Source organism: Stenella coeruleoalba (genome assembly GCF_951394435.1).
Source record: "Stenella coeruleoalba genome assembly, chromosome: 1".
Taxonomy (NCBI): Eukaryota; Metazoa; Chordata; class Mammalia; order Artiodactyla; family Delphinidae; genus Stenella; species Stenella coeruleoalba.
In genome coordinates this window covers 146113338-146138243 of record NC_137169.1, presented here as the reverse complement: position 1 = coordinate 146138243, position 24906 = coordinate 146113338, and the positions used below count along the sequence as shown (strand labels likewise).

At 36.9% G+C, this 24906-nt stretch overlaps 1 protein-coding gene across 5 annotated transcripts in view; it reads left to right on the top strand.

Moving 5' to 3' along the window:
- ENAH (ENAH actin regulator) overlaps positions 1 to 21205 on the top strand; it is a 154201-nt gene extending 132996 nt beyond the window's left edge. The window contains exons 6-15 of one of the 5 annotated variants that reach the window (XM_079920084.1): positions 980 to 1090; positions 3068 to 3372; positions 4297 to 4439; positions 4597 to 4654; positions 5929 to 5977; positions 9525 to 9591; positions 12266 to 12328; positions 15506 to 15584; positions 18964 to 19021; positions 19590 to 21205. In XM_079920084.1, the coding sequence (XP_079776210.1) occupies positions 980 to 1090; positions 3068 to 3372; positions 4297 to 4439; positions 4597 to 4654; positions 5929 to 5977; positions 9525 to 9591; positions 12266 to 12328; positions 15506 to 15584; positions 18964 to 19021; positions 19590 to 19627 (971 nt within the window). In that variant the 3' untranslated portion in view covers positions 19628 to 21205. Of the gene's footprint in view, positions 1 to 307; positions 1091 to 3067; positions 3373 to 4296; positions 4440 to 4596; positions 4655 to 5928; positions 5978 to 9524; positions 9592 to 12265; positions 12329 to 15505; positions 15585 to 18963; positions 19022 to 19589 lie in introns of all 5 variants that reach the window. The other 4 variants (XM_079920081.1, XM_079920083.1, XM_079920085.1 and 1 more) reach the window with 4 other exon arrangements.
- Positions 21206 to 24906: the final 3701 nt, after the last annotated feature.

Sequence of the window (24906 nt, the reverse complement as noted above, 5' to 3'; positions counted from 1 at the left end):
GTGGACGAAATAATGAAAATTAAGACTACGATATTTTTCTTGTAAAGAATAAGCTAATCAGTTTAATTTGTCAGTCAACTTGTTAGAGTAAAAGAAAACTTGTCCTCTTTTGGATCTTAGAATGTATTTATAAGTTAAGACATTTTGGAGTGAAATTAGTTATTTGCCCATGTGCTTATTCTCTGGTACTAACTGTAGTCTACATTTGTACATTTTGTCTGAATGCTGGTTTTGTGGCTTTACTAGCTCCCTTTTTCTCTCTCCTTTTTTATCCTGTCTTTCGCCGCTGCTTTCCACCTCTGTCCAGCTCCATCCTCCGACAGCTCCCTGTATCATGCTCCACTTCCTGAGTATGCCAGTTGCCAGCCTCCTTCAGCACCTCCTCCATCATATGCTAAAGTCATCTCAGCTCCAGTGTCAGAGGCCACTCCTGATTACGCTGTAGTGACTGCTTTGCCACCCACTTCCACACCCCCTACACCACCACTTCGACACCCCGCGACACGTTTTGCAACATCTCTAGGTTCAGCCTTCCACCCTGTTCTTCCCCATTATGCTACAGCTCCTCGTCCTCTGAACAAAAACTCTCGACCTTCTTCTCCTGTGAACACACCCTCTCCTCAACCTCCAGCTACGAAGCCCTGTGCCTGGTCTACTTCCAGTTTCTCGCCCCTCCCTCCGTCTCCTCCAGTAATGATTAGCAGCCCCCCAGGCAGAGCTACTGGTCCAAGGCCTGTCCTCCCCGGTTGTGTTTCTTCTCCTGTGCCCCAGAGGCCTCCATCACCAGCGGCCCCCAGCGGGCTGCTCGACTCTGTCACGTGTCCAGTGTCTCCACCGCCTACCTCAGGGCCAGCTGCGCTGCCACCGCCTTCCCTCGCACCACTCTCACACTGTGGATCTCAAGCCTCTCCTCCTCCCAGCACCCCTGTTGCCTCAACTCCCTCATCCAAGCCTAGTGTTCTCCCTTCTCCCTCTGCAGCTGCCCCTGCCTCTGTGGAGACTCCTCTAACCTCTGTGCTGGGAGACTCCTCTGCTTCTGAGCCAGGCTTGCAGGCAGCCTCTCAGCCGGCCGAGACTCCAGCCCAGCAGGGTAAGGCTTCCGTTATTGCGACTAACAGCTAATCACTTGGAAATGTTACACATCCACAGCTTTAATTGCCTAGAAGAATGGGGAGGATGGTTTTTGAAAAAGGCGAAGGTGGGTTCTTTTCTGTTGGATTAATTGCATTTGGAGGATCAGTATGAGGGATTTCCATATTGAACTAGATTTGGATATCTTCTGCAGTGTCATAGTCAGAGTGTTATTCAGTATTTAAGGGCTTCTGTATGTTTCTTTTCATTTTCACTAGGAAAACATTACTTGATACATTAATCCACACAATAAATATATTGATATAATCAAACTTGTCTTCCTTTAATTTCTGGGAAACATAGAGATTATATTTAGTGCCCAGCTGTAGTCGTTAGATCTGTCATCCAGGAGTCTCCTCTGGGACAGTTCTGATCTTGGACCCTATTTCGTTTTGGCCTGTCCTGTACGTATTGGGATTCTCATATCAGACTTCCATGGATGGGTGCCACCCTAAGCCCTGGGGAGCAGCCCAACTTTGCACAAAGGGTGGAGAGGATGGCAGGCTTGATATGTGCCCCAAAGGGTTCCATGGTCCAAAATTCCAAGAAGTAGCAGGCTGAAGGGATAGTTGGGAGAGGATAGCATCCTCTACAGTTATCCCCCCACTCCCCACGCCTGAACTTTGCTGTCACAGTGACAGGGGAGGGGGGATGTAATCTAAGTATGGATTATTTGTAAGCAGAGAAGGACCTTGTTCTATAAGTAAGTAAGAAGATACTTAACCCGCTCCCTTTTAAAATAGGATTTAGGGAGGATTACAGGAAGGAATATGACAACAAATTTGTACTTACAAAGGAACGGTGTTCTAGTCTGGATTTGAAACATTTATTTAAAAAAGAAATCTTAGTTCTTAAGGGCTCGTTATTGCTGTGTGTATATTTTTCATGTTGACTTACTGAATTTGCTTAAAGGTTGAGTCACAGCTCTAGTAGGTGCAGTTCCGTATCATTGTGAAAGTGATTCTGGAACAAGAGAGACACAGTTAGCCTGACAGCGTCCAAAGGCCGACCTCCTGTATCCTCAGAGCTCTGATGACCCCTCATGCAGCCCATCACTATATTCTTCCAGCAATTTATGATTCCAGCTTGTGTAACTGTTCAAAGTTAGCAGTTTCAAAAAACTTACCACCCAGTTTGCAAATACCATTTTATTTGTCCTAAAATACCCCTTTAAGCCTTAAGGAAGGGGGAGGACCTACAGGGTCAGTCTCCTGGTTCCTGTTCTTGTCCACTCCTTTGTGATTTTACAAGATCTGGACATTTCTCTCTTAACCCCTGTCTTCTGTACTTCAAATTCTGTGTCTCCTCATTATTTCTGATAGTTGTTTTGAGGTTTTACTTTGTTCTAGTAGATTCCTTTACTTCAACGATTCTCAATTCTCTTTATACATTGCTTTTAAATGTGGAATATTTTTGAGATATTGAAGCCTGGGACCCACCCTTCTTTCATGTTCTCGATTCAGTCACTTTGGAAAGCAAGTAACTATATGCTTTCACTGTTGTAGAATTTATTGTCTCAACTCTTAAGGTTTACCCAGATTATTTTGGTCTGTTATTTTGAACAGCAGCACTAACTGTGCCATCCTATACATTCATTTGTCTTTTTAGGGATGCTGCCTCTGTCCCACATTTTATAAGCATTTATTTTATTTACCAAATGCCCGTGAGCAAAGAAAAAAAAAAAAACTAATTTAGATGATCTGTTGCAAAGTTCTATTAATAAAGCTCTAACAGTAAAGGGAGTAGTTATACACTTTGGCCGTAATTGTTAGTATGTTTTTAATACTGATTTGGACTTTAAATATTATGATAAATTGAACACATTAATTTGTACTAAATGTTCAAGTTAATTTAGCATGTCATTCTACATGCTTTTCCTCCTAAGATAGTGTCACTTAGCTCTGTTGTTGATGGTCTTAACATTTCTTTCTCTCAGGCATTGTCTTGGGACCACCTGCACCTCCACCCCCTCCTCCACTCCCGCCAGGTCCTGCCCAGGCATCAGCCGGACTTCCTCCTCCCCCAGGACCCCCTCCACCCCCTCCACTTCCGTCCTCAGGGCCCCCGCCTCCGCCTCCTCCGCCGCCTCTTCCTAATCAAGTACCCCCTCCTCCCCCCCCACCTCCTGCTCCTCCCCTCCCTGCATCTGGATTTTTTTCGGGATCCATGTCTGAAGACAATCGCCCTTTAACTGGACTTGCAGCTGCAATTGCTGGAGCAAAACTTCGAAAAGTGTCACGGGTAAATGCATCTCCTAATTAATTGTATTTTTTACGTCATGTCTTATTCTGTCTCAGTATCTAAAACATCGAATTTATTGTATTCTGATTTTATGAACCCTATGTTATTAACTTCATCGACTAAAAAACATGTGAAATAACTTAAACTTAATTAAAGTTGCAAGAATCACAGTTTCTGTAACATTCACCACTTAACATTTTACCACATTTGCTTTATTATTCTTTGTGTATGTTTCCTTCTGTATAAACAGACACACACACTCTCTTTTTGTCTGAATTGAGAATAAATCAGACACCTTGCCCCATTTCCCTAAATACTTACCTCTGTATTTTGTAAGAACAAGGATATTCACCTACATGACCACAGCATGATTATCAAAATCAGGAAATTCAATTGATACAAATCTATGCAAGTTTCATCTATTGTCCAATAGTGTCTTTTATGGCACTTCTTTTTCTACTCCATCACCTGTTATAGTTTGTTGTAATGTCTCTTTACTTTTAATCTGTAGTATTTCCTCAATCTCCTCTTTCATGATATTGACAATTTTGAGGACAACAATATAATTATTTTGTAGATCATCCTTCAGTTTGGTTTATCTGATATTTTCCTAAGATTTGATTCGAGTTATGCATTTTGGGGGGCAGGTTTTACATTTTTTACTACCAACGTAATATGTCCTTTTCAATGTATTACACAAGGGGACATGTGATAGCATTTTATCCCATTATTGGTGATGTTGGCTTTGATAAAACTTCACTGATACATAAAATTACTCCATTGGTCCTTCAAGTTTAAAAAACAATATCTAGGTGTTTTTATTGAAATGAATGCTGATACATCCTTCTGTTTTGAATGTAATATATTAATAAACGTAGGATTGTCCCACATAGGAGTTTATTATGTATGTATATTCTCATTAAGGTGGAGGATGCCTCTTTCCCAAGCGGAGGGAACATTGGTGTGAATTCGGCCTCATCTAAAACAGATACAGGTCGTGGAAATGGACCCCTTCCATTAGGGGGCAGTGGTTTAATGGAAGAAATGAGTGCCCTGCTGGCCAGGAGGTGAGTGAGAAATTATATGGATGTGTCCAGAATTGAGAGGATTTTGTTACTTTTATTCTAAGTATAATTTAACTAGATGCAGTTCTTCCCTTTTGGCATAATTTTACACTAAGTTACCTGATGTTTTTTTAAAAAAATTGATTTACCTTCTTTCTAGGAGAAGAATTGCTGAAAAGGGATCAACAATAGAAACAGAACAGAAAGAGGACAAAAATGTAAGTTAATAAAAATAGCCTACTACATGGAGACTTCTCTGGCGGTCTAGTGGTTAAGACTTTGTGCTTCTACTGCAGGGCCACGGGTTCGATCCCTGGTTAAGGAACTAAGATCCCACATGCTGCGTGGTGCAGGCAAAAAATAAATAAGTAAAAATAAAAATAGTCTGCTACACCTGGAAATGTGAAATTCAAGTATAGCTCATTCAGGAAATTGTGTCAAAGATTAGTTTGAACTTAATTAATTTCAACTAACAGTTGTTTCTTTTTAACTCTTCAGATACTAAAAATGGTATTATTTATAAATTTTTAATGGCATTCTTACTTAGTAAAATGGGTTGAATGTGTGGAGTTGGGGGAAAAGCACTGAAATTCTCACCTTTAGAGTTTAATTCTGTACCCAAGCCTACCATTGAAGGAGTGAATGACCTTTTACTAGGTTTTTTAAATCTCTTAAAGTCTCAGTTTCCTTACATTTATAAATTTATTTATTTATTTTATTATTTATTTTTGGCTGCGTTGGGTCTTCGTTGCTGCGCGTGAGCTTTCTCTAGTTAGTTGCGGCGAGCGGGGGCTACTCTTCGTTGCAGTGTGCAGGCTTCTCATTGTGGTGGCTTCCCTTGTTGCGGAGCACGGGCTGTAGGCGCATGGGCTTCAGTAGTTGCGGCTCGCGGGCTCTAGATCGCAGGCTCAGTAGTTGTGGCACACGGGCTTAGTTGCTCCGCGGCATGTGGGATCTTCCCCAGCCAGGACTCGAATCTCTGTCCCCTGCATTAGCAGGCGGATTCTTAACCATTACATCACCAGGGAAGTCCAGTTTCCTTGCATTTAAAATGAAGGAATTAGACTAAATCACGGTTTTCAAATGTTTCCCCTAGGAGCCCTGTGGTTATTAGCTGTGCCCTGCTCTCTAGTACAGGAGGGCAGACTCTGCTTTATTTGTTTTATATATTAGTGTTTAACGGTATAATTGTTTTCCCTGCTGCATTTGGCCTTCTTTGATGCCATTCAAATCTCTCTCTCGTATCTGGCTTAATCACATTGGCGAGCACAGCTCTCAATGAGGATGCGTGAGGAAAGGAGCCATGGGGAGCTGCAGGGGGTGGGAACAGGGGTGGAGGTGCTAGGATAAGAAAAAGGTCTAAACTAGTGTAGAAGGGAGAAAAGATTGATGAAGGGAAAAGTGGGAAATGGCAGAAAGTATGAAACACCAAATGTCTACAACAGGTTTCTAGAAGATGTGGTATTATTAATATGTATTTCTGTATATTTAGGAAGATTCAGAGCCTGTAAGTTCTAAGGCCTCTTCAACGAGTACACCTGGTAAGTTCGAGATATATTTTAATCTTTATGAACTTTCTGTAAGTATCAACACTCCTCAATTAAAAATTCCCCATTTCCCCATGTTTGGGTAAAGCGACTGCTTAGTTACTGAAACTTTCAAGTTCTTTGTTCACATTTGAGAGCACTGACTTTTTCCTCTACCTTTTGTGACCCCAGAAGCAGCTGTTAATTTCTTTCCGATATTGGGAGATCTATTTAAATCCAAAGGTTTTTTCTGATGACTCTTTCTCTGAAAATCATGATTTTTGCACATTCTGTGTATATTATTGTTAATGACTTGAAGTTATTCACTTAAACAAGGAAAAATATGTTATCCATATGAAAGGGAAATATTTTTAGTCATTGATTCTTAAAGGTAAGGATTATGTGAGCATGTAGCTAGCATTGAAGTCTATCTCAAAACATTCTCCCATTGAATCGTCATTTTAGCCATTCATTTGCATAATATTGATAATCAAGGAAATAAAGCTTCTAATTTGTAAGGCTGAAAAAATTTTAAGCAACAAGGATTTACTATATAGCACAGGGAACTATATTGTAATAATCTATAATGGAAAAGAATATATCTGTGTGTATATAGCCGAGTCACTGCTGTACACCTGAAACTAACACAATATTATAAATCAACTATATACTTCAATTAAAAAAATAATAGAAATAAATCTCCTTAAAACTTTTGGGAAATGTTCTTGAATTCAGTAAAATTTCTGACATTGAGAAGTCTTGGGCATAGAATATATTACTTAGAATATTAACAAAATACATTTCACTGGAGGTACTTAATGATGACTATATCCATATTTAGAATATGAGATTGTTACAGTGTACATGTCATTTCTTCATATCTGACTAAAGGCTAAGCATTAGACTGTCGATTCATCTCCTTACCTAATTTGGAATGAAGTGACATAAGTAAATTTGATGAGTTTGATGAATTAATATTTAGAATGAGCCATAAGAATCCATTATAGGAAATTGTCTGTAACCACTCATTCTCATTATTGAATAGTGACTCTTCAGCGGTCTGATTGCTGTATTATAATTTATATTGTGACTGTGAATAAGTTTTCCTCTGAATAGGACTCAGATCAGTTTATGTTATCTTCATTAAAAATTCAAAGCCAAAATCAAAATGCATGCTGTTATTAAAACCATAGATGTTTTAGAATTCAACTATAATTTGGGGTCACGGAAACTTTTAGAATTTGAAAAGAGCTATGGACCCTCTCCCAGGGAGGGAAAAATCATATTTTTATACAAAATTTGTCACCATTGCAAAATATTCGTGAATTCCCTGAGAGTTATCTATGGACTCCAGTTAAGAACTCCTTATCTAATATATATCCCCTTATTTAAAATATGAAAACTGAAGCATGGATTTTGCGTGTGTTTTTGTGTGTATGTTTGCATATGTGTGCCATGTTTATAAAATTAAGGTTCATTCAGAAGGTCTGGAGGCTTCTTTTTTTTTCACTTGTTTCAGTCAAAAAAAAAATTTTTCCCCCTAATTGCCACGTGTCAGACACTTGACAGGCCAAAAAGAAGTGAAAGATAAAGTCACCCTAAGCGCAAGAAATCCATGGTTCAGCTGGGATGATGAGATACACACAAGTGAAAAGTTCATCTTTTGCAACCACATGTTGAATTATTAAATAATGTGTCAAAGAGGGAGGAGATTGTATAGTTTGGAATCACCTGGGTCGTCTTTGTAGGGAAAAAATGACATTTTACCCTGCCTTAAAGAGTATTTATTTACCTTAGCTGAAAGTAGAGGAAGGGGTGCTGTTTCAGGAAGTGGGTACGTCGTGGGCAAAGATGGGAGTTGGAGCTGGAAGAGACTAGGAAATATCAGGTAGACTTGCCTGACTAGGATGGAGGGTTCTTTTTGAGGCGTATTGGGGGAGAAAGTTTGGAAAAGCAAGTTAGAAGTAAAATGTTCAAAGCTTTTTATGAGAAGATCAGGAGTTTAGACTTCATCCTGCAAAGAATTGAGTTGACAATCAACTGAAACTGTTCTGGGAACATTAAAATTGCAGTTGTAAGCAGAGTGATGTAGAAATCAGGGAGGACCAAGATAGGGAAACTGGTGCCAGTAAGGATTTGGTGTGTTTCCAAAGACCCAATGAAGGCAACCCAGCCTCTGTCCTTCCTCCTGAAACCAACCTGGAGCCCCCTCGGAGAGAACACGGCCTCACTATCTGCAGAGCCAAACTGAACTGCTCTTCCGCAAAACCACATGCGCTCTCTGAAGATGAAAGGATAGTTCTGGTTTGGCTGATTGAGAAAGGACGTCAGCCAACTGTTAAATGGTAGCAATTGCTACGTCTTATGTTGGAATTATTTCTTCATCTCTTTGCCTGCCTCTTCTTTAGTGACAGTGTCCTAATGGCTATTCTCTGCCTGTCCAGTTGTCCTTCAGGATTTCCCTCTTTTCCCCTCCTCTGGCAGATGTCTCTTGGATGTGTTTCTGGTTCTGTCTGTCGTGGACCTCCTCATCTGATTATCTGATGTCCCCTGGCTCACTCTGTGGTGGTCAGTGAGAGAGTGTGTTAGCTGTTAGAATACAGATGAAGGAGTAACCATTGATTGATTGACAGGGAGTAAAGCAAGATGAAAGATGACTTTGTTTCACACCTAGGTGACTGAATGCAACAGAAATCCAGAACAAAAGCAGTGTTTCAGAGTTTGAGTTGAGAGTTTAAGTTTAGTTTTGCATATGTGCAGTTTGAAAAGAGGACAAGCTACCTCAGTAAGAATGTGCATAGGCCAGTTGAGGGGCTACCTTGGAACTCAGACCAGTTCTTTTAGCTAATACTCTGTGCAACTTGTAATGTAGACTTGATTCTCATGCGGCCCAGATTCATCCTTCCATGATAAGCTTCCACTCCAGATTTCGCCCAGTCATCCAGTGAGGCCAGTGATGGCATCAGCGAGGCAGCCCAGATTAGAAAAACAGTTCAAAGCACAATCAACTAAAAGCTCAGAGGGAACTTTATTTAACTGGAGTTGTCTGCTAAGTGCCAAGAATTGGATTGGTTGTTTGACAGTCAAGGAAGTACAATACAGTCGGATGATTCTGAAATATATTTTGAGTTTGAATTTTTTCCCAAGAGGACTGTTTGAATTTAGATTAACTATTGAAGTACATGAACACATTAAAGATTCTTTTTATTAGTTTTACCATTGGCACTAAAAATAGTTTAAAAGAGTATAGTTAATACTGTCCCATTCTTACAAATTTAAACTATCCTTATTAATTTAAAATAATTTTCACAATTCCATTCTAATTAATTAAAATTGTCTTACCCTTAATCTTATTATCCTATCTTTATTAGAGAAACTTCTTACCATCTGGTGTTTAAAATCATTGTATTTTAGATTTAACAATCTAAGTTCTTCTTAGGGAAACTTGTCATACTTGCTTATTAATTTCTTCTCATTTTGGGGTCTGAAATGGTACAACTTAGAATCCTAACTCTGGGAGCATACAGGATATTTAATAACTTACATTCTTTTATTTTTAAAGAACCGACAAGAAAACCTTGGGAAAGAGCAAGTACAATGAATGGCAGCAAGTCACCTGTTATTTCCAGGTATCAATTTTTTTCCTAAGTTTTATTTTAGAATTGTACCTGAAAAGAAATCTGCATTTTTATTGTAAAAAATATTCGAATGGTAGATCTGAAATTGTACAAAGGAGCAAATAAAACATCTATAATCCTGCTGTTGGACGACCACTAAGCCCCGCTGTATTTTTATTAGTAATTGTCTAAATTCTACCCTATGCTTATTATTGTCACCCAGGTTGTCTGAAATTTTAAGATAGCTTTATTCCTCCCAATATTTTATTTTGAAAAAATTCAGAACTGCAGAAAAGTTGAAAGAATAGTATAGCAAACGTCCGTGTACCCATCACTTAGATTTACCAGTTATTAACATTTTGCCAGCATTGGCTTGAACTCATATCTACACATCCACACTTTCTTCTCTCTGAATAGGTGGAAGGCAGTTTGCAAGTCTGTGCTGCTTCAGCCTGAATACTTTAGCATTTTTATTAAGAAACAGGACATTCTCCTGTATAACCTCAATACCATTATCCCTGTCAATAAACAACATTGAACTTTTGAAAGAAACTTATGTTTTAAACTGAAAGGCAGCTGGAGAGAAAAAGCTACAATGTTTAAGAGAGAGTAAAATAAAACCTAAAATTTTGAATTTATAAAGTAGAAAGATTTATTTTTCAGTTGAAACTTCTGATTATAATCGAGTTAGAAAAGATAATGCTCAGAAACAAGACTGGTTAATTCGTGTTTCTACAAGTGGCTTTGTATGCATGGTCAAGCAAACTCAGTATTTCTTAGCCAGGCATACTTTACTATCATAACTAACTTTATATCATAGGTCTTTAAACATAGGTGAAACTTTTTCTTGGTTTATGAGACAGTTTAAAGGACTCATATTTTTTCCAGAGAAAGGTATGTATCTAGAGACTAAAAAGTTTTTTCGCCTTTTCTTTCTGAGCTATTTGTCTTATTTTTGCCTCATAAAAAGCAAACTTGAGTCTAATTATAGAAACCTAATAAAGAAAAATGCAAGAGTAGATCTTATATTGTCACAAGTCTGTTGTGTGTTAGCTTCAATCTAAGTTTGGGTTTGTTTTTTGTGTGGTTCTTTCTGTTGGTGGGAAGATTTGGTGATGACATAGTTATTTAAGTTCCGCAAAGAAAACTGGGCCTTTTTTGAATGTATAGAAGCTTTCAGTTTCTAAGTGACTGAAAGATGAATATATTTGATTTTAGGAGAAAATGGCAGAATTGCTTTTGGTGAACATGTCTTTTCAGTAGAGTAGAAAAATTGCACATTTATGTTCTCGCGTACCTAATTGATGTGGCCTTCTAATGCATCTCCAGTAGTTGTTACAGATTTTCTTCCGTAGCACATTACGAAGCCTGGTTTATCAAGTGCATATCAGAACAGAACTGTGACGTGCCATTTGTCCTTTGTCACTACTTTCATCCCTTCCTCGTTGATAGGGATTCTGTAGTGAGCTTGGCTGAAGCTAAACTTAAATTCATGGCAAAAGTCCTATCTTAGAAGGGACATGGAAAAGCTTCTCCAGGTGGAATGTATGTGTTCCTTGATGTGGGTGGGTTCATTTAATGAAGGAAAGAATTTTATTTCAGAGATTTTTCAGACTTCTAAAGGAAGTTTAAGTAAGTGCTCTAAACATCACCATTTAAAAAATATTTTGTCAAATATGGGTTCTTATATCTAGTAGTGTATTGTAATGATGTTCTAGCTCTGGTAGATAGTTTTCCTCTCTCTTCCCAAAATAGACGTTCGGATTCTTTCCTGAGCGCTCATATCCCTTTTGATAGATTTGATCCAACCACTGATATGTATGTCTTAAAATTTCACTGCAAGCAGTTTTAAACCATAAAAGATTTTTAAAATATGTTTAAAAGACTAATAACTGTATTGCTTTTCTTCCTAAATTATTTACCCCGTTCCTTCTGAAAGCAAGTATATTGGCCATTTTTTGTTTTTATTTAAGCACACTTTATTCTTGCACAGTACTGAAAGTACCCATTTCTCTTCTGAACATCCATGTCAAAATTATGTTAGTGATAAGATGGATTAATATCCTATAATATACGTGAGATATTGCATTATGCTATGTTTATTAAGTGAAGATGTCAGACAGAATAAAAGCAAGAGTGTTGACGTTAAAAATGCTCTAAATCATGACTGGAACATAACATTGGAAAGTTTGTGAATTCTTCCTGTGGTTTCTATTAAGAGCTTACAGATCTTGTATTCAAGATGGAAAAAGAGTTCTTTATGTGCCTCCTGAGAAGAGTTAATTTTGTATACTTCAAACTATAGTGATTTTTATTGTGTTTTTTATTTGAACCTGTAGTTTTATTTGTATTCACTCCAATAGAAATGTCTTTGGTTGTGTTCTGATACTTGTTGAATCTTTGTATAGGTAGATTTTACTATGTCTGCAGTCTGTAAAAGTAGCCATTGCATAATGATTTTTTAAAATTCTCTGTAATTGTCAAGTAAACAGTGTCCTCACATAACTAGATTCAGTCTCCAAATAATTTTTTTTTAATTGGGAAAAACAATTATTTTAAAGTTAATGGACTCCTTTAGTTCTTCTTCTGTTTGCTATAACTGAAAACCTATAAAACAGTAACATAATGAGAATTAATTTTTAAAGTTCTATTGTATACCCCTTTAAATGGTTTTTCCCCTTCATAGACGGGATTCTTCAAGGAAAAATCAGATTGTTTTTGACAACAGGTCCTATGATTCATTACACAGGTATCATCCTGATGTGACTTTGTGATTTGAGACTTTGAAATAATATGTTATAGGGCTGAGCTTTTTCTACATGGATTGGTCATCACCACAGGGAGAGATGTAGGCAGATCAAGCCTTTCATATTTAGCTGTATTTAGAACACTTTTTTAAAAAATTCTGAGCGATTTTAATGAGAAAAATTAATAGTATTCATTTCCCCGCCATCAGTTTATATTTGGATTATGATAAATATAAATGATAAACATATCAGAAATACTAATATAAATGATAAACATATCAGGAATACTAGCATGGGAATCTAAGGCCTCATATACCTAGAGTGTTTGTAGCTTTTGCATTTTATTTTAAAGGCCGTTCTCTTTATGAGTATAAGACAAGGCTTTAAAAATTTGAAAAGAAGATCCTGTACTGTTTGTCACTGGAACACAGGACAGTACTATAGCCACAATTGTAATAATTTATTATTTGAGGAAAATCTCTATTTCCTACATACTTTGCAGTATACTGAGTATCTTTAACAACCTAACATCCTTGAGATTATTTCTTTTCTAGGATGAGTCTTATTATACCATTTTTTAATTAAGAAAACTTAGGATATGAGCCATGTATTTCTTTCTTGATTAAAAAAATTGACAATTACTTAAAATCCTCAAGTGCTTAAGCCATATTTAGAATTAATTTGGCAGAATAGAGACTTAAACAGTTGTAGTACAGTTACTTTATAGGCAGGTATCTAGAGGCAACACTCTCATTATAAAGTAATAAAAACCTCTGAGAATCCCCCTTTTTTCTTATCAATTATGGTAAAAACCCTTACGTTAGAAATAACTGAGACATACCCATGTTATTATATACATCTATTTTTAAAAATACACATCAGGTCTACTGGGAGCATGAATTAAATAGTATATGGAGGGGGTGTCTATGGCAGTGAGTAAGGAGTTCTGTAATCAGACTCTGTGTGGCCAGACTGTTATTAGCTACTATTATTTTCATGCCATAGATGATTAAAATATTTGGTAAGTTCATTTTGTCAGCCAGTTAAATCTGCATAAAGTGTTCATAATACAATAGTGAAACAGTTTCTCCTGCTTTTTTTGAGATGGTTTAATTGTTTTGAGCAGAAGACTTATTTAGAAAATTTGCTAGCACATAGAAAAGTAGCATTTAACAATGAGATTTTCTGTTGTAAATCTTCTCAGTTACCTTGCTGCTTTCATACGTAGTGCCCCCTGGGATAATGTTGATAAGCCTTTTTTGAGAAGTGGTGATTACGTCTTTCCTTCAGTATGAAAAGTTCCCCCCTTTAGTAAATTATCACGGTGGTGGTGGTGGTGGTGGTGGTGGTGGTGGTGGTGGTGGTGGTGGTGGTGGAGGTGGATTGCATGTTAGCATGAGTTAAAGTTTTTAAAAATTGCATGTTTCCACAGTTTTCTGTCATATAACAATAATTTTGCATTGTTTATTAAATATGGATATATTCATAACATACTGCCTGGTTAAGTAGCAGACCGTAGTTATTCACATGAATTTCAGGGATAGTCTGTAACATCTTACAAAAAAACCTGACGGAAAAACTCGAACAGACTCTTTGGCCAGCCCGGTATAAGTTTAGGAGAAAACAGTTAGCTAGTTTGTACCAGTTAAATGTGAAATGTAAAAGAAAAGCAGAATAAATAATAATTTACTTCTGGAGAGCAGGATGGACACTATGGGTAAATGAAATGCACAGTATGTCAACCTTTATGAATATTTACTGTATAGACCAGGCTCTCCAGAGCACTGTGACTTGCACACTGTGGGTCTCAATACGTCTTAATTGACTGTAGAATTAAGTAGTCTCAGCAAAGTGAAAAAGGTGTATTGTCTCAAGAGGGAAGGAAGTATGTCATATAAATCTTCTTATCCAACCCAGGGCCTAGCTCAGTGCCTCTTGAATGAGGTTTTCTGAAAGTTATTATTTTTCTTGTTCATATAAACATAGCAGCAGATATGTAATAAAATTGGTTGTCTTCCTTTACAGCAATCTTTTAAGTTGTCATATGTTTGATGTTAAAGCAGATTAACTCAATATTTTATCTTCACAAACAGTGCCTATGGGTTTGAAGTATAAATATGCCTTATAACAATTATAAGTTTGAAAAAGTTATTATACCCATTGAATCTTGGTTCAAATTTCTAACATTGGTACTCTGCAAAGTTGGAAATATATGACCTGACTAATGGTTTTCATTTGCATTGATTTGTGACCCTTAAAGAGTGGCCACTTAGTATATACTAAACCTGAAAATAAAGGACCATCTAATTAAAATTCTAGATTTTCCACTTAGTATTTTCTCTCATTGCCAGAACTGGAGAGGGAGCCATGACTGACTGACTTGATAAAAATATACCTAATACTTAAGACTTATTTCTTCATGTAAAATTTTTAACAGAAGCTAAACTTCTGAAAGTGCAATAGTAATTGACCATCTGCTTCTATGTGGCATTCCCCTCCCTTTTCCTTTTAAAAAAATAAAATAAGTTTATGGAAGTAGTTAGATGACAATTCAGATGATGTCTTCATAAAAACTTCATTGGGAAATAGCCACATGAATATACTTTTAATTTAATGATCATTTTTCCAATATCCTTATTTGTTTTGATGCTTAAAACGGAATAAAACACATACAAAGAAATCATACTCATTAAGTATTTTTTCCCCCTGCATAGAACTTGTAAATTGATTTATATAGAGTGAAATATTCAAGTCTTTATAATTTCCTGTTCATTGGTTTGCCAGATATTTAGTAGATAACGTACAGTTTCAAAAGGAGAAAACATGATTGTTTTACTTGGGCCGGGACGTTGCGGCTGGCCTCCCGTCTGTCCTGATCACCACGCCACATGTTACCCAGTCACCCTCCTCGTGCCCAAAGAGTGTCGTCCTCTACTGGAGAAGTCTTCTCATCTTATCACCTTTTTCTGATTTCTTTACAAATAACTGATAATACTGAGAAAAGTGAGAAATACTTTCATATGTTCTTATCAGTTCTGCAACTATTAGAACAATTAACTTTTTAACTCATGTTTAAATGTACTTTAATCTGGTGTTGGGTTGGTAAGTTTGCAATTACTAATGAACTCATTAAATATCCTAAGCGTTATTTACCTGTCCTGAAAATTTCATCTGTACAGACCAAAATCTGCACCCTCGTCACAGCCCAGTGCCAACGGAGTCCAGACGGAGGGACTGGATTATGACAGGCTGAAGCAGGTGGGCGACCAGTGGCAGCTTCCCCTTATTTGCACTTGTTCTTTTTAAAAAAATATCCCATGTGCATATGTTTGACAGGTTGCGAACGTGTTTGAAAAGAATGTAGAGTTTAAAAAAAAAAAGAATGTAGAGTTAGATATTTTTTTATGCAAGTTAAACAGTGGCATTAGTACTATGTTATTTTTTTCAAATCCTCATGTTTTGGTTCATAAGTTTGCATAAAGTGCCAACAGTGGTGGAGGGTAGGGGCAATGGTTTAATGCTATATTATAAACTTTAAATGTAAGTGAATGGTGTACAATTGCTTAAATAAAAAATGGGCTTGCACTTTTCACTTATCATTAGCCGAAATGGACCCACCAAGTCTGGTTTTGGCAAGAATGTGAGGAAAATGGGCACTCTCACCTCACATACTTCTGCTTTCTAGGAAGCGGTTTGGGAAGACAAACCAAAAGCCTTAAAAATAAATGATTTACCTTTGAACCCGGCAATTTCACTTTGAAGAATTTATGCTAAGAAAATAGGATAGAAGTATGTAACTATACAGTGTGGAGGAGGGCTCTGCAGCTATTAAGGAACCATAAGTGAGAATATTGAACAATGAATTGTGAACACTTGCCCACATTAGGTGAAACAGACAGGTAACCAAACAGTATGAACAGTTATGTCAATTTTATAAAAAGGAAAAAGATATTGTTCGTATTTTGGATACATATGCATTATATTTAATACCTGTATACACAGAAAAAAAAATGGAAGGAGTAATAGGTGATTTTGGAACCTTGAACTATCTTATTTCTAGAAGAGGTAAATAATTTTTTTTTTACATGGTGGTGTTTAAAAGATTTGAAATGGAAGGCAGGACATCTTAGTAAAACAACTCTCAGTTTTGCAGACCTGAGTACAGATGTGCCTGTAGTGAAAATTTTAATTTTTGTCTTCTTACCCTGCACTTCAGGGTAGCCTCTGAAAATAACGGTCGCACAGATCACTGCAGCAGGCTTTTATTGAGTGTCTGGCGGACTTCAGTGCCACGCATTTGCTAGGTTATTCGCACGACATTGTCCCCTAATTCTCACAGTAGTCAGATAACACAGTGTTTGTACTCAAGTTGTGCACATCTGAGGTTCAGAGAAGTTAAATTTACTCAGTCCCACAGTCAGGATCAGAACCCAGTCTAAAGACTCAGACCTACTAGAGAAATGGACTAGGGGATATGGGCAGGGGGAAGGGTAAGCTGGGACAAAGTGAGAGAGTGGCATGGACATATATACACTACCAAACGTCAGGTAGATAGCTAGTGGGAAGCAGCCGCATAGCACAGGGAGATCAGCTCGGTGGTTTGTGACCACCTAGAGGGGTGGGATAGGGAGAGTGGGAGGGAGGGAGGAGATATGGGAACATATGTATATGTATAACTGATTCACTTTGTTATAAAGCAGAAACTAACACACTTAAATTATTAAAAAAAAAAAAAAAGAACCCAGTCTTTATTCGGAGTTCGCTTTCCCCATTCTATCACTCATTTTTTACAATGCCAACAAAGTTTGAGTGGGGCTTAAAAAGAGACCAATAATGTTGCAATAATGAGTTCAAAGTTAAATAGGAATTAAAGAGACAAATACTAACAATTTCAGATCAACCTAATTTTTATACTGCAAAGCTGTTTGAACAGTTCAGTTGAGTTATGTAATTTGAAAAGCATGTGGTCATTGATAATCAAGCCCTTGTTTCCTGTGTGTTAAACATGGCTTTCTTTTCTTGAAAAACGTTTTAAAATGGAGCACTTGCACACATTTAAAATATGGTAAGTTCTTGGCAATCTGAAGTAGGGGACTAGAAGAGAGGATAGATTTGATTTTAGGACTGATTTTAAGTTAAATCAGTTAAAGTTAAGTTAAATAAGTTAATTTGAAAAAGGCTATCTGTTAGTCCATATAATAACTTCTGTGCCTCAGTTTCCTCATTGGAAAATGAAGGAATTAAACTAATTGATAGTTTTCAACCTTATTTTAAGCGTGAAAAGCTTTTTTTAAAAATGAACCTTAAACACAGAGCAATTTAATGTTACCTGAGGTGTGTGCAGTATTAAAGTCAAATAACTTGAAATTAATCCTTCCAAAGGATAGCTATTTTTCATCCATTAAAATTGTGTCACCTTGGGCTTCCCTGGTGGCGCAGTGGTTGGGAGTCCGCCTGCCAATGCAGGGAACACGGGTTCGTGCCCCGGTCCGGGAAGATCCCACATGCCGCGGAGCGGCTGGGCCCGTGAGCCATGGCCGCTGAGCCTGCGCGTCCGGAGACTGTGCTCCACAACAGGAGAGGCCACAGCAGTGAGAGGCCCGCATACCGCAAAAAAAAAAATTGTGTCACCTTATTAGCCCTTTTAGCTTTCATATTACACAGTCTTCATTTTTTAACTAGGGAGTATCCATTATTTCAAATGGAACTTTATAAATATTGATTTTGCAAAATATGTAAAGATGGATCGGTTTTCATATAGGAAGGAGGGTCCAGAGCATCACTGTTAACTAGGAACATAACACGGGCCACATAGTACTTTAAATTTGTAGTAGCCACATTACATACAGAGAAACAGGTGGTATTCACTTTAATATATTTTATTTAACCTAATATAGCCAAAATAATCTTTCAATATATAATCAGTATTTTTAAATTACTAATGAGTTATTGTACATTACTTGCCTCATACTAAATCTTTGAAATCTGGTGTCTGTTTTACATTTACAATGCATCTCGCTTCAGACTAGCCACGTTTCAAGTGCTCCGTAGCTATGTGTGGCTGGTCCCTGCTTCTTGGACTGTGCACGTCCAGCGGGGTCCGATCCTCTTTCTTCCCCACCTATTAGGGCAACCCCTGAGGGCCCTCCAGGGGAATCCTAGATTCCTTGAAACTTAGTTTGGCAGCTCTGGTGACTCCTGAAGTAAGGAGTCCCCGTACTTCAGACCAGGTGACAGATTGGCCAAGCGCTGGTTGTCCAGTTCACACGTCTTCTTCCTTGAAACTTCTTTATGTATTATTACCTCTTAGACAGCTCCCAGAAGACTAGATTAAAAGCAGAGCCATTACGTTTTCTAGAAATTATCTGAATCATACCTTTCACTGGACGACCAAGTAATTATTTTAGTTTTAGAAAACATTCTGCTTCATATTTTGCTAAGCTAGAATAAGCAAAGATTGGGAAGCAAAGGCCATTAAAACAAAATTTACCAAGGTTAATCTTCTACGACATAAATTGTGACTCTGGAAACGAGAAACATACATAATATTTCATACATTCTTAAAATTTTATGTGAGCAAGAATCTTTTTAACAGTTTTTTTTCTGTATTTCTGATGTTTTTCTCTTAATATTTTAGGACATTTTAGATGAAATGAGAAAAGAATTAACTAAGCTAAAAGAAGAGCTCATTGATGGTGAGTGTCTAAACAAATTTGCTACCCTTTAGAGTAGTGTTCAAGAATAGCTATTTTAAAGAAAATGCAAATAAAGAAATACCCAGTTTATTACTTGAGGGCATAAAACAATTACTTTTCCATATTATCCTGCCCTTTACTTGGTTTAGGAGTCAGGGAGGAGCTCTGTCTCCTTCATATAATGGAAATTATTTGTAAGAATAGGGGTAAGCAAGATTCCTAAGTTTCCAGTGTTGAGTAGTATTAGATGGAAAACTAGGTGAAGAAGTCTTTCTCTAGGTTACTTCTGTTCATCCATCCCATCCCACTGACCTCTTGTTTTAAGCCCCAAAAATCGGTGTTTTCGTTTTGTGTACAAAATGGAGAGAATATATAAATATATAGAAATCAGTGTGGTCTTCGTAAAAATAAGAAAACAAAGATTTCTGCAATGAAAGGTGCAAGATCAGTATGTCTTTTTATTACTGTGAGTTTGAATACAATCGTTAACATTTCTTAAGAATGAATCACCCATTTACTTTACCTTATCATTATATTTACTTTTAATATTTTTCCTTTTCCTACCCAGCAATCAGGCAGGAACTGAGCAAGTCAAATACTGCCTAGAGAATCAAACTAAGGAGAGACAGGACTTTAATCTGGAGAAAGGAAAAGGAAAAAAAAACCTACAAAGAACAGCTGTGTTAACAACAACAAAACCCTTACATCTTGTGAGCTGTAAGAAGAAAATGGAGACAAACAGTCGGAAGGAGGGAAAAACCAACATACTTTGAAAGCCTTCAGACATTACTACTCTGGCGATAAGCTGTTTCCCTCACGGTTTTCTGCTTTTCTCTGACCTTTACAACGGGATGGAGGAGAGTCATATAGGAGTTCCTGTATCAGTTATGCAGAAAATACTGAATCCGTCAGGCAAGATCACCATGCATTGAAATACTTTCATGTCAAGAGAAAAATCGCACGTTTTCCACAATCCATTGCTAAAATAAAGAGGAGAAAGGCTTGAGAATTTTTTTTCAGAGAATGGTGATGAGGAATTTAGCAAGTTATGCTATTGTATTGTAAATGTTTCTCTCAGGTTTGTCTTCCTATCATATTTGATATTCCATGAATAATTGAGTTCAGCCCTATGTAGGTTAAGATCATAAAATGTGGAACAAATGGAACTGTATGTGCTTTCAAAGGGTGATATTTATAAGAAAGTGTCCTAAAAATGATTTGTTCGGAGTGAGGAATTTTAGAATGATAGGAAGTCTCTCGAGTTTAGCCTTCATGCAATTTTGTAGATTCAAACATAAAATTTGTCCAGAATTTAAAGATTTAGATGCCTTCCTAAATTGTTACAATGCTTTACCAAATCTGTGACTCCTACATAACACAAGCCAGTGGTCAAATGTAAAACAGTATATTGTAGATTCACTGTAGGTTTTCAACCTTTTTTAGATTTATGCACGTGGACATTTTTATAATGTAATTACAACCACCACAAAATTAGCTTTTTAAATTGCAGACAGTAATGCATGTCAAACTAATATGTAGTGGCCTTTTCAAGGCCTAGTCCCAGGGAAAACATTTTGTAGAGTATAGGGGAGCGGGAGGAAGGGAAGGAATAATTTTTTATTTAAAGTTAATTTCTGCACTATCTTTGTTCTCAGTTATCTGCATGAATAATAATGAGGAATATTTTGTGACTTTAATTCGTAAATATGTTAACAGCACCAAGTACTTAATCTTTTACATCATGTCTTCAGCTATTTGTATTTTCACTTGAGTAAGTTCAGTGGTCTGAAACATGATTCTGAGCTTCACATGAATTACATCTTAGTGTGGAACTCAAAAGTTCCATCCCTGAATTTGGCTGTTATTACCTAGGCGCCCTGCAGTTATACAGGTGTTCAGGTACACATTCCTGACTACAAAGCTGCTTTTGAACGTTGTTATGTTGAAATACTAGAAAAGTAACAATGACGGCAGCAAATTAAGGTCACAGAAATCATTAGATAAAGGGAAAACAACGAGGGGGTTCCTGCATAATTTCCTTTTAATAAATAAAGTGAGACTTAGGTGGTGGAAAGAAGGAACTAGATACTCTACTTACCACCATGTGTGTGCGTGCGTGCGTGTTTGTGTGGGCACTCACGTGTGTGTATGTTATCCACTCCCTTTTCTTTGAAACTTCTAAGATTACAATAGGGGAGAAATCCTGTATGTTGCAATGATAGAATTTTTTGAAATTTTAGGAAATCACAGTTCTCCAGGCTCTCCATCTTGATTTATGCTTGAGTTATTATGTGCCATATTTGCTTTGAAACCTTTGATTATCAGTAGTTTTACTAAAATTTTGAAGAAATAATCCACTTTCGTCTGCTTTCTAGATTTTCTTAATCTAAGTTCATAAGACAGAACTTGTTGATAGCATAGTCTTGTAAGCGCTGCACGTTTGCAGCCATTACCACTTCAAAGAGGTTTGAATGAGGGAATGTTTTTTCCCTTGTTAAAATAGTTCCTGTTTCCGTAGAAACTTCATTTTTAGATCTGTGATGGATGAGCTATCATAATTCAAGTATACAGTTCTTTTTTTCTATCAACTCTTCATTGTCATCCAATAGTGAAGACATTACAGATGCAGCAAGCTTATGAAGTACTACTTTCTAAAAGAAATAGGAGGCATTTTCATCTTTACTATTGTACTTTTGGTTATGCAAACACTTTGATGATACCATGTTTATGTCCCCCATAAATCTGGTCAGAAATCACTTTTGATTTTGTTGATTAAGTTAAACAGTCTATAGTAGGATAGAGTACTGGGTACAAGTGGTCCAAAGTAAGATAAAAGACTACGGTAAAAGTGCTAGATCTTAAAAAAGAAACTGGTTTATGCACTAAACGTTTTGTGCCTTGGTCTAATATTAACATGATGTCTGTGTAAAATGACAAAAAGAACCAGTGTTGAATCACGTTTTATTTCCTGTCGTTCTGCATTATCCCAGATTGCTAAATGTGTTCTTTCCAAGACGTTTGATTGAATTCCTGTATACATTTGCTGTCCTATGTGACAGTTTTGTCATTGTTAGAGATTTCAGTAATTACAATGGGAAACAGAAGCTTAGGTTATTTTCCTTATCAAAACTATGTTCCCTGGAGCCACAATATTATGATGGTTTTCGTGCTCTTGTACATTGGATGTCTTAAGCTGAGTGCAGTTTAGGGGATCCTTTCTAATTACAGGAAGGTACTTCTTTCCTTCAACACTGTGATCTGACCTGTGACAAATCTGTACTATACACTATGTAAATGGCTAACAAGTCAATTGCAAACCAACTGAATGTACAAATCTTAGTGCTGGTGCTGAAATCTCTTCAGAATAGTCATCATGATCTCAAAGTTCGTTTCAAAATTTGCAAGCATCAAGTGTCAATCAAAACTGAAGATGAAACACTAATGAATGTTGAATTCTCATGCTTTAGGTGTACTTCCTTATTAGAGTTTTTGGTTCTCTGCTATTTTTACCGTACTGTTTCATTTAAATTTCCTACATGCTAACTTCGTTTGTGCGATTGAAATAAAATTGCAGTATATACGTGTTGCTTGTTTGTGACACTTAGATAATCTTCTGACATAATTTGTTGGTTCTAAAATAAGTTGTATTGAATGTAGAAAACACTCTTTAAAGTCCGTGACTTCACTTCTTAAAGTTTACATACCAACACTACAAAGATTTCATAAGTCATAAATACTAAGTAATGTATACAAAGGGAATATGTGGTAATGTATCTATCTACTTTTTGCTTGAAATAGCTATTGGGTGTTCCCTGTGTGTTCTTATTTTCTCTCGGCCCAGCTTGGTACCGTGTCTTACAGTCAAGAGAGTGATAAATGTTTAAGTTTACTCCATTTTGTTTTACAGCGTAGATACGTTAAACTCATTTATGCAGTTAAAATTTTCCTTTATATAGTTTGCAGTGTAAAGGATATTGTAAGGGCCTTACCAAGTACTGAGTTTTAAATATAGTGAAATCTGTATCTATAGTGTTTGTTTATACAGTAGTGTTTGTTTATATAGTGTTTGTTTATATGTAGTTCTTGAAACCCACATATAAGCAGCAGTACGTTTTATCTGACTCTTACGAAGTACTGATTTTGAGTTCGCTTTAAAATTTGAATGTCTTCATTAGAAATACAACAGTCTTTGTCTTCTTTCTCCTACCGGACCCCAACTTTTCCCTCCCTCATCCTCTCCGCTTCTCATGGACCCCATGTTCCTGCCGTTCACTGACGTTTGCAGTCATTACCCAGTCCACAGGTGTAAACATATTAACTGATTTTTTTCTCTCTGTCCTGTCTCGGGTTCTTGCTTCCCTTCATGTATAAATCAGAATGTTTGTCTACAAACTAAGAGTCACTTCCCATTCAAAAATGAATGAAGTAATGGGTGGTAACCTTTAAAATTTGCCTAGATACAACTTTGTCTCCTAAATTTGTATATACTTCCAGTGCCCTTGTGAAGAATTGGTCTTTAAGTTCTAAGTAGTGTTATCCTTTGAAGCACAGTTTACAAAGGTATGCTACCGGATCTCTGTGATTCCTTTCTGTAGCCATCCTAACTTTATATATAACCCTATTACCCTTTCAGTTCTATCGGTTAAGCGTAAGAATGACATCATATAAAGCATACTGTGTGAAAGAACTCTCTAGGAGCTCTTAATTCCTTTATGAAGCTATTGCATAATCTGCTTTCCTGAAGACATTTACTCCAGCATTCACATTAAAACTCCACACGTGTTCCTGGTAGTACCGTTTTCGTTTTTAACAGATGAATTCGTATCTGTACATCTCCTCAAAGCTCTAAGGGATGAGAAAGGGATCCCGAGAGTACAATGAAATTAGTGATGCTAATACCTCTGACTTTTCACTGAAAAGCCATTTTATATTTAGACTTAGGTGTTTCTGAAGTATGCATAAGGAATCTTTGTCAATCTGGGTGAATAGAATTGTCCCAGGTATCTGGCTACAAAAAGACACAGTGGAGAACATTTATTTTTAAGAGTAGTTTTCTCTCAAAATAAGCACATTTGCCTAAGAAGCTAAAGTTGGTAACCCCTCAAGAAACGACTGTCGAGGGTCTAGAATGCAGATTTTCTCTGTTGCAAACTTCCAAATGGGCTGTGGGTTATGTTTGTTTCCTTTATGTTGCCTCTAGATAAGTTTTGAGGCTCAGTTGGTTTTTATATCTGTTCATAATACTTTAAAAGTGAAACCTTCAAATTTTCAAAACGTCGAAAACTGATTAGAAAAGAATTACTAGAGTAAATTTAGGAGGGTTAGGGACATGCAGCATCAACTTAAATGGAGGTCTAGGATATCTCCCTTGTTGATACCAATGGTGAATTCACAGAGAAGCAAATTCAATCAGTAAGGAGATACAACTGAAAGCTCCTAATGTTATGAACTATGTAAATATCTCTTTCTAAAGAGCTTTTTTTTTTAAAAAAGTAACTGTCCCTGTGAGAGGATAAATAAATGATTGTCATAATGACTTAGGATGTTGAAAGAATTACTGCCACATTTATTGGTTATTTTTGTTCAGTCTGATGAAATCAATATATCTGAACGTCAAGAAAGGAAAAAAAGGACTTTTCAGTTATTATAGATTCATGTGTTGCACATAAACTCTCTAAGCTGAAATGTTAGTATCAGTTAAGGCATGTAGTTGGCTTCAAATACTTGCTGATTAATTTAACATGAAGAATAAATAAAGCTGAATCCTCAGCTTTAAGTGTTTGAGCCAAAAGGTCCCCGTCACTGAGATGTACCCCACTTCTCTGAAGCATGTTGTATACTTGGAGCAGTTGAGCAGAGAGCAGAGCCCCTGGAAGCTTCTGGTA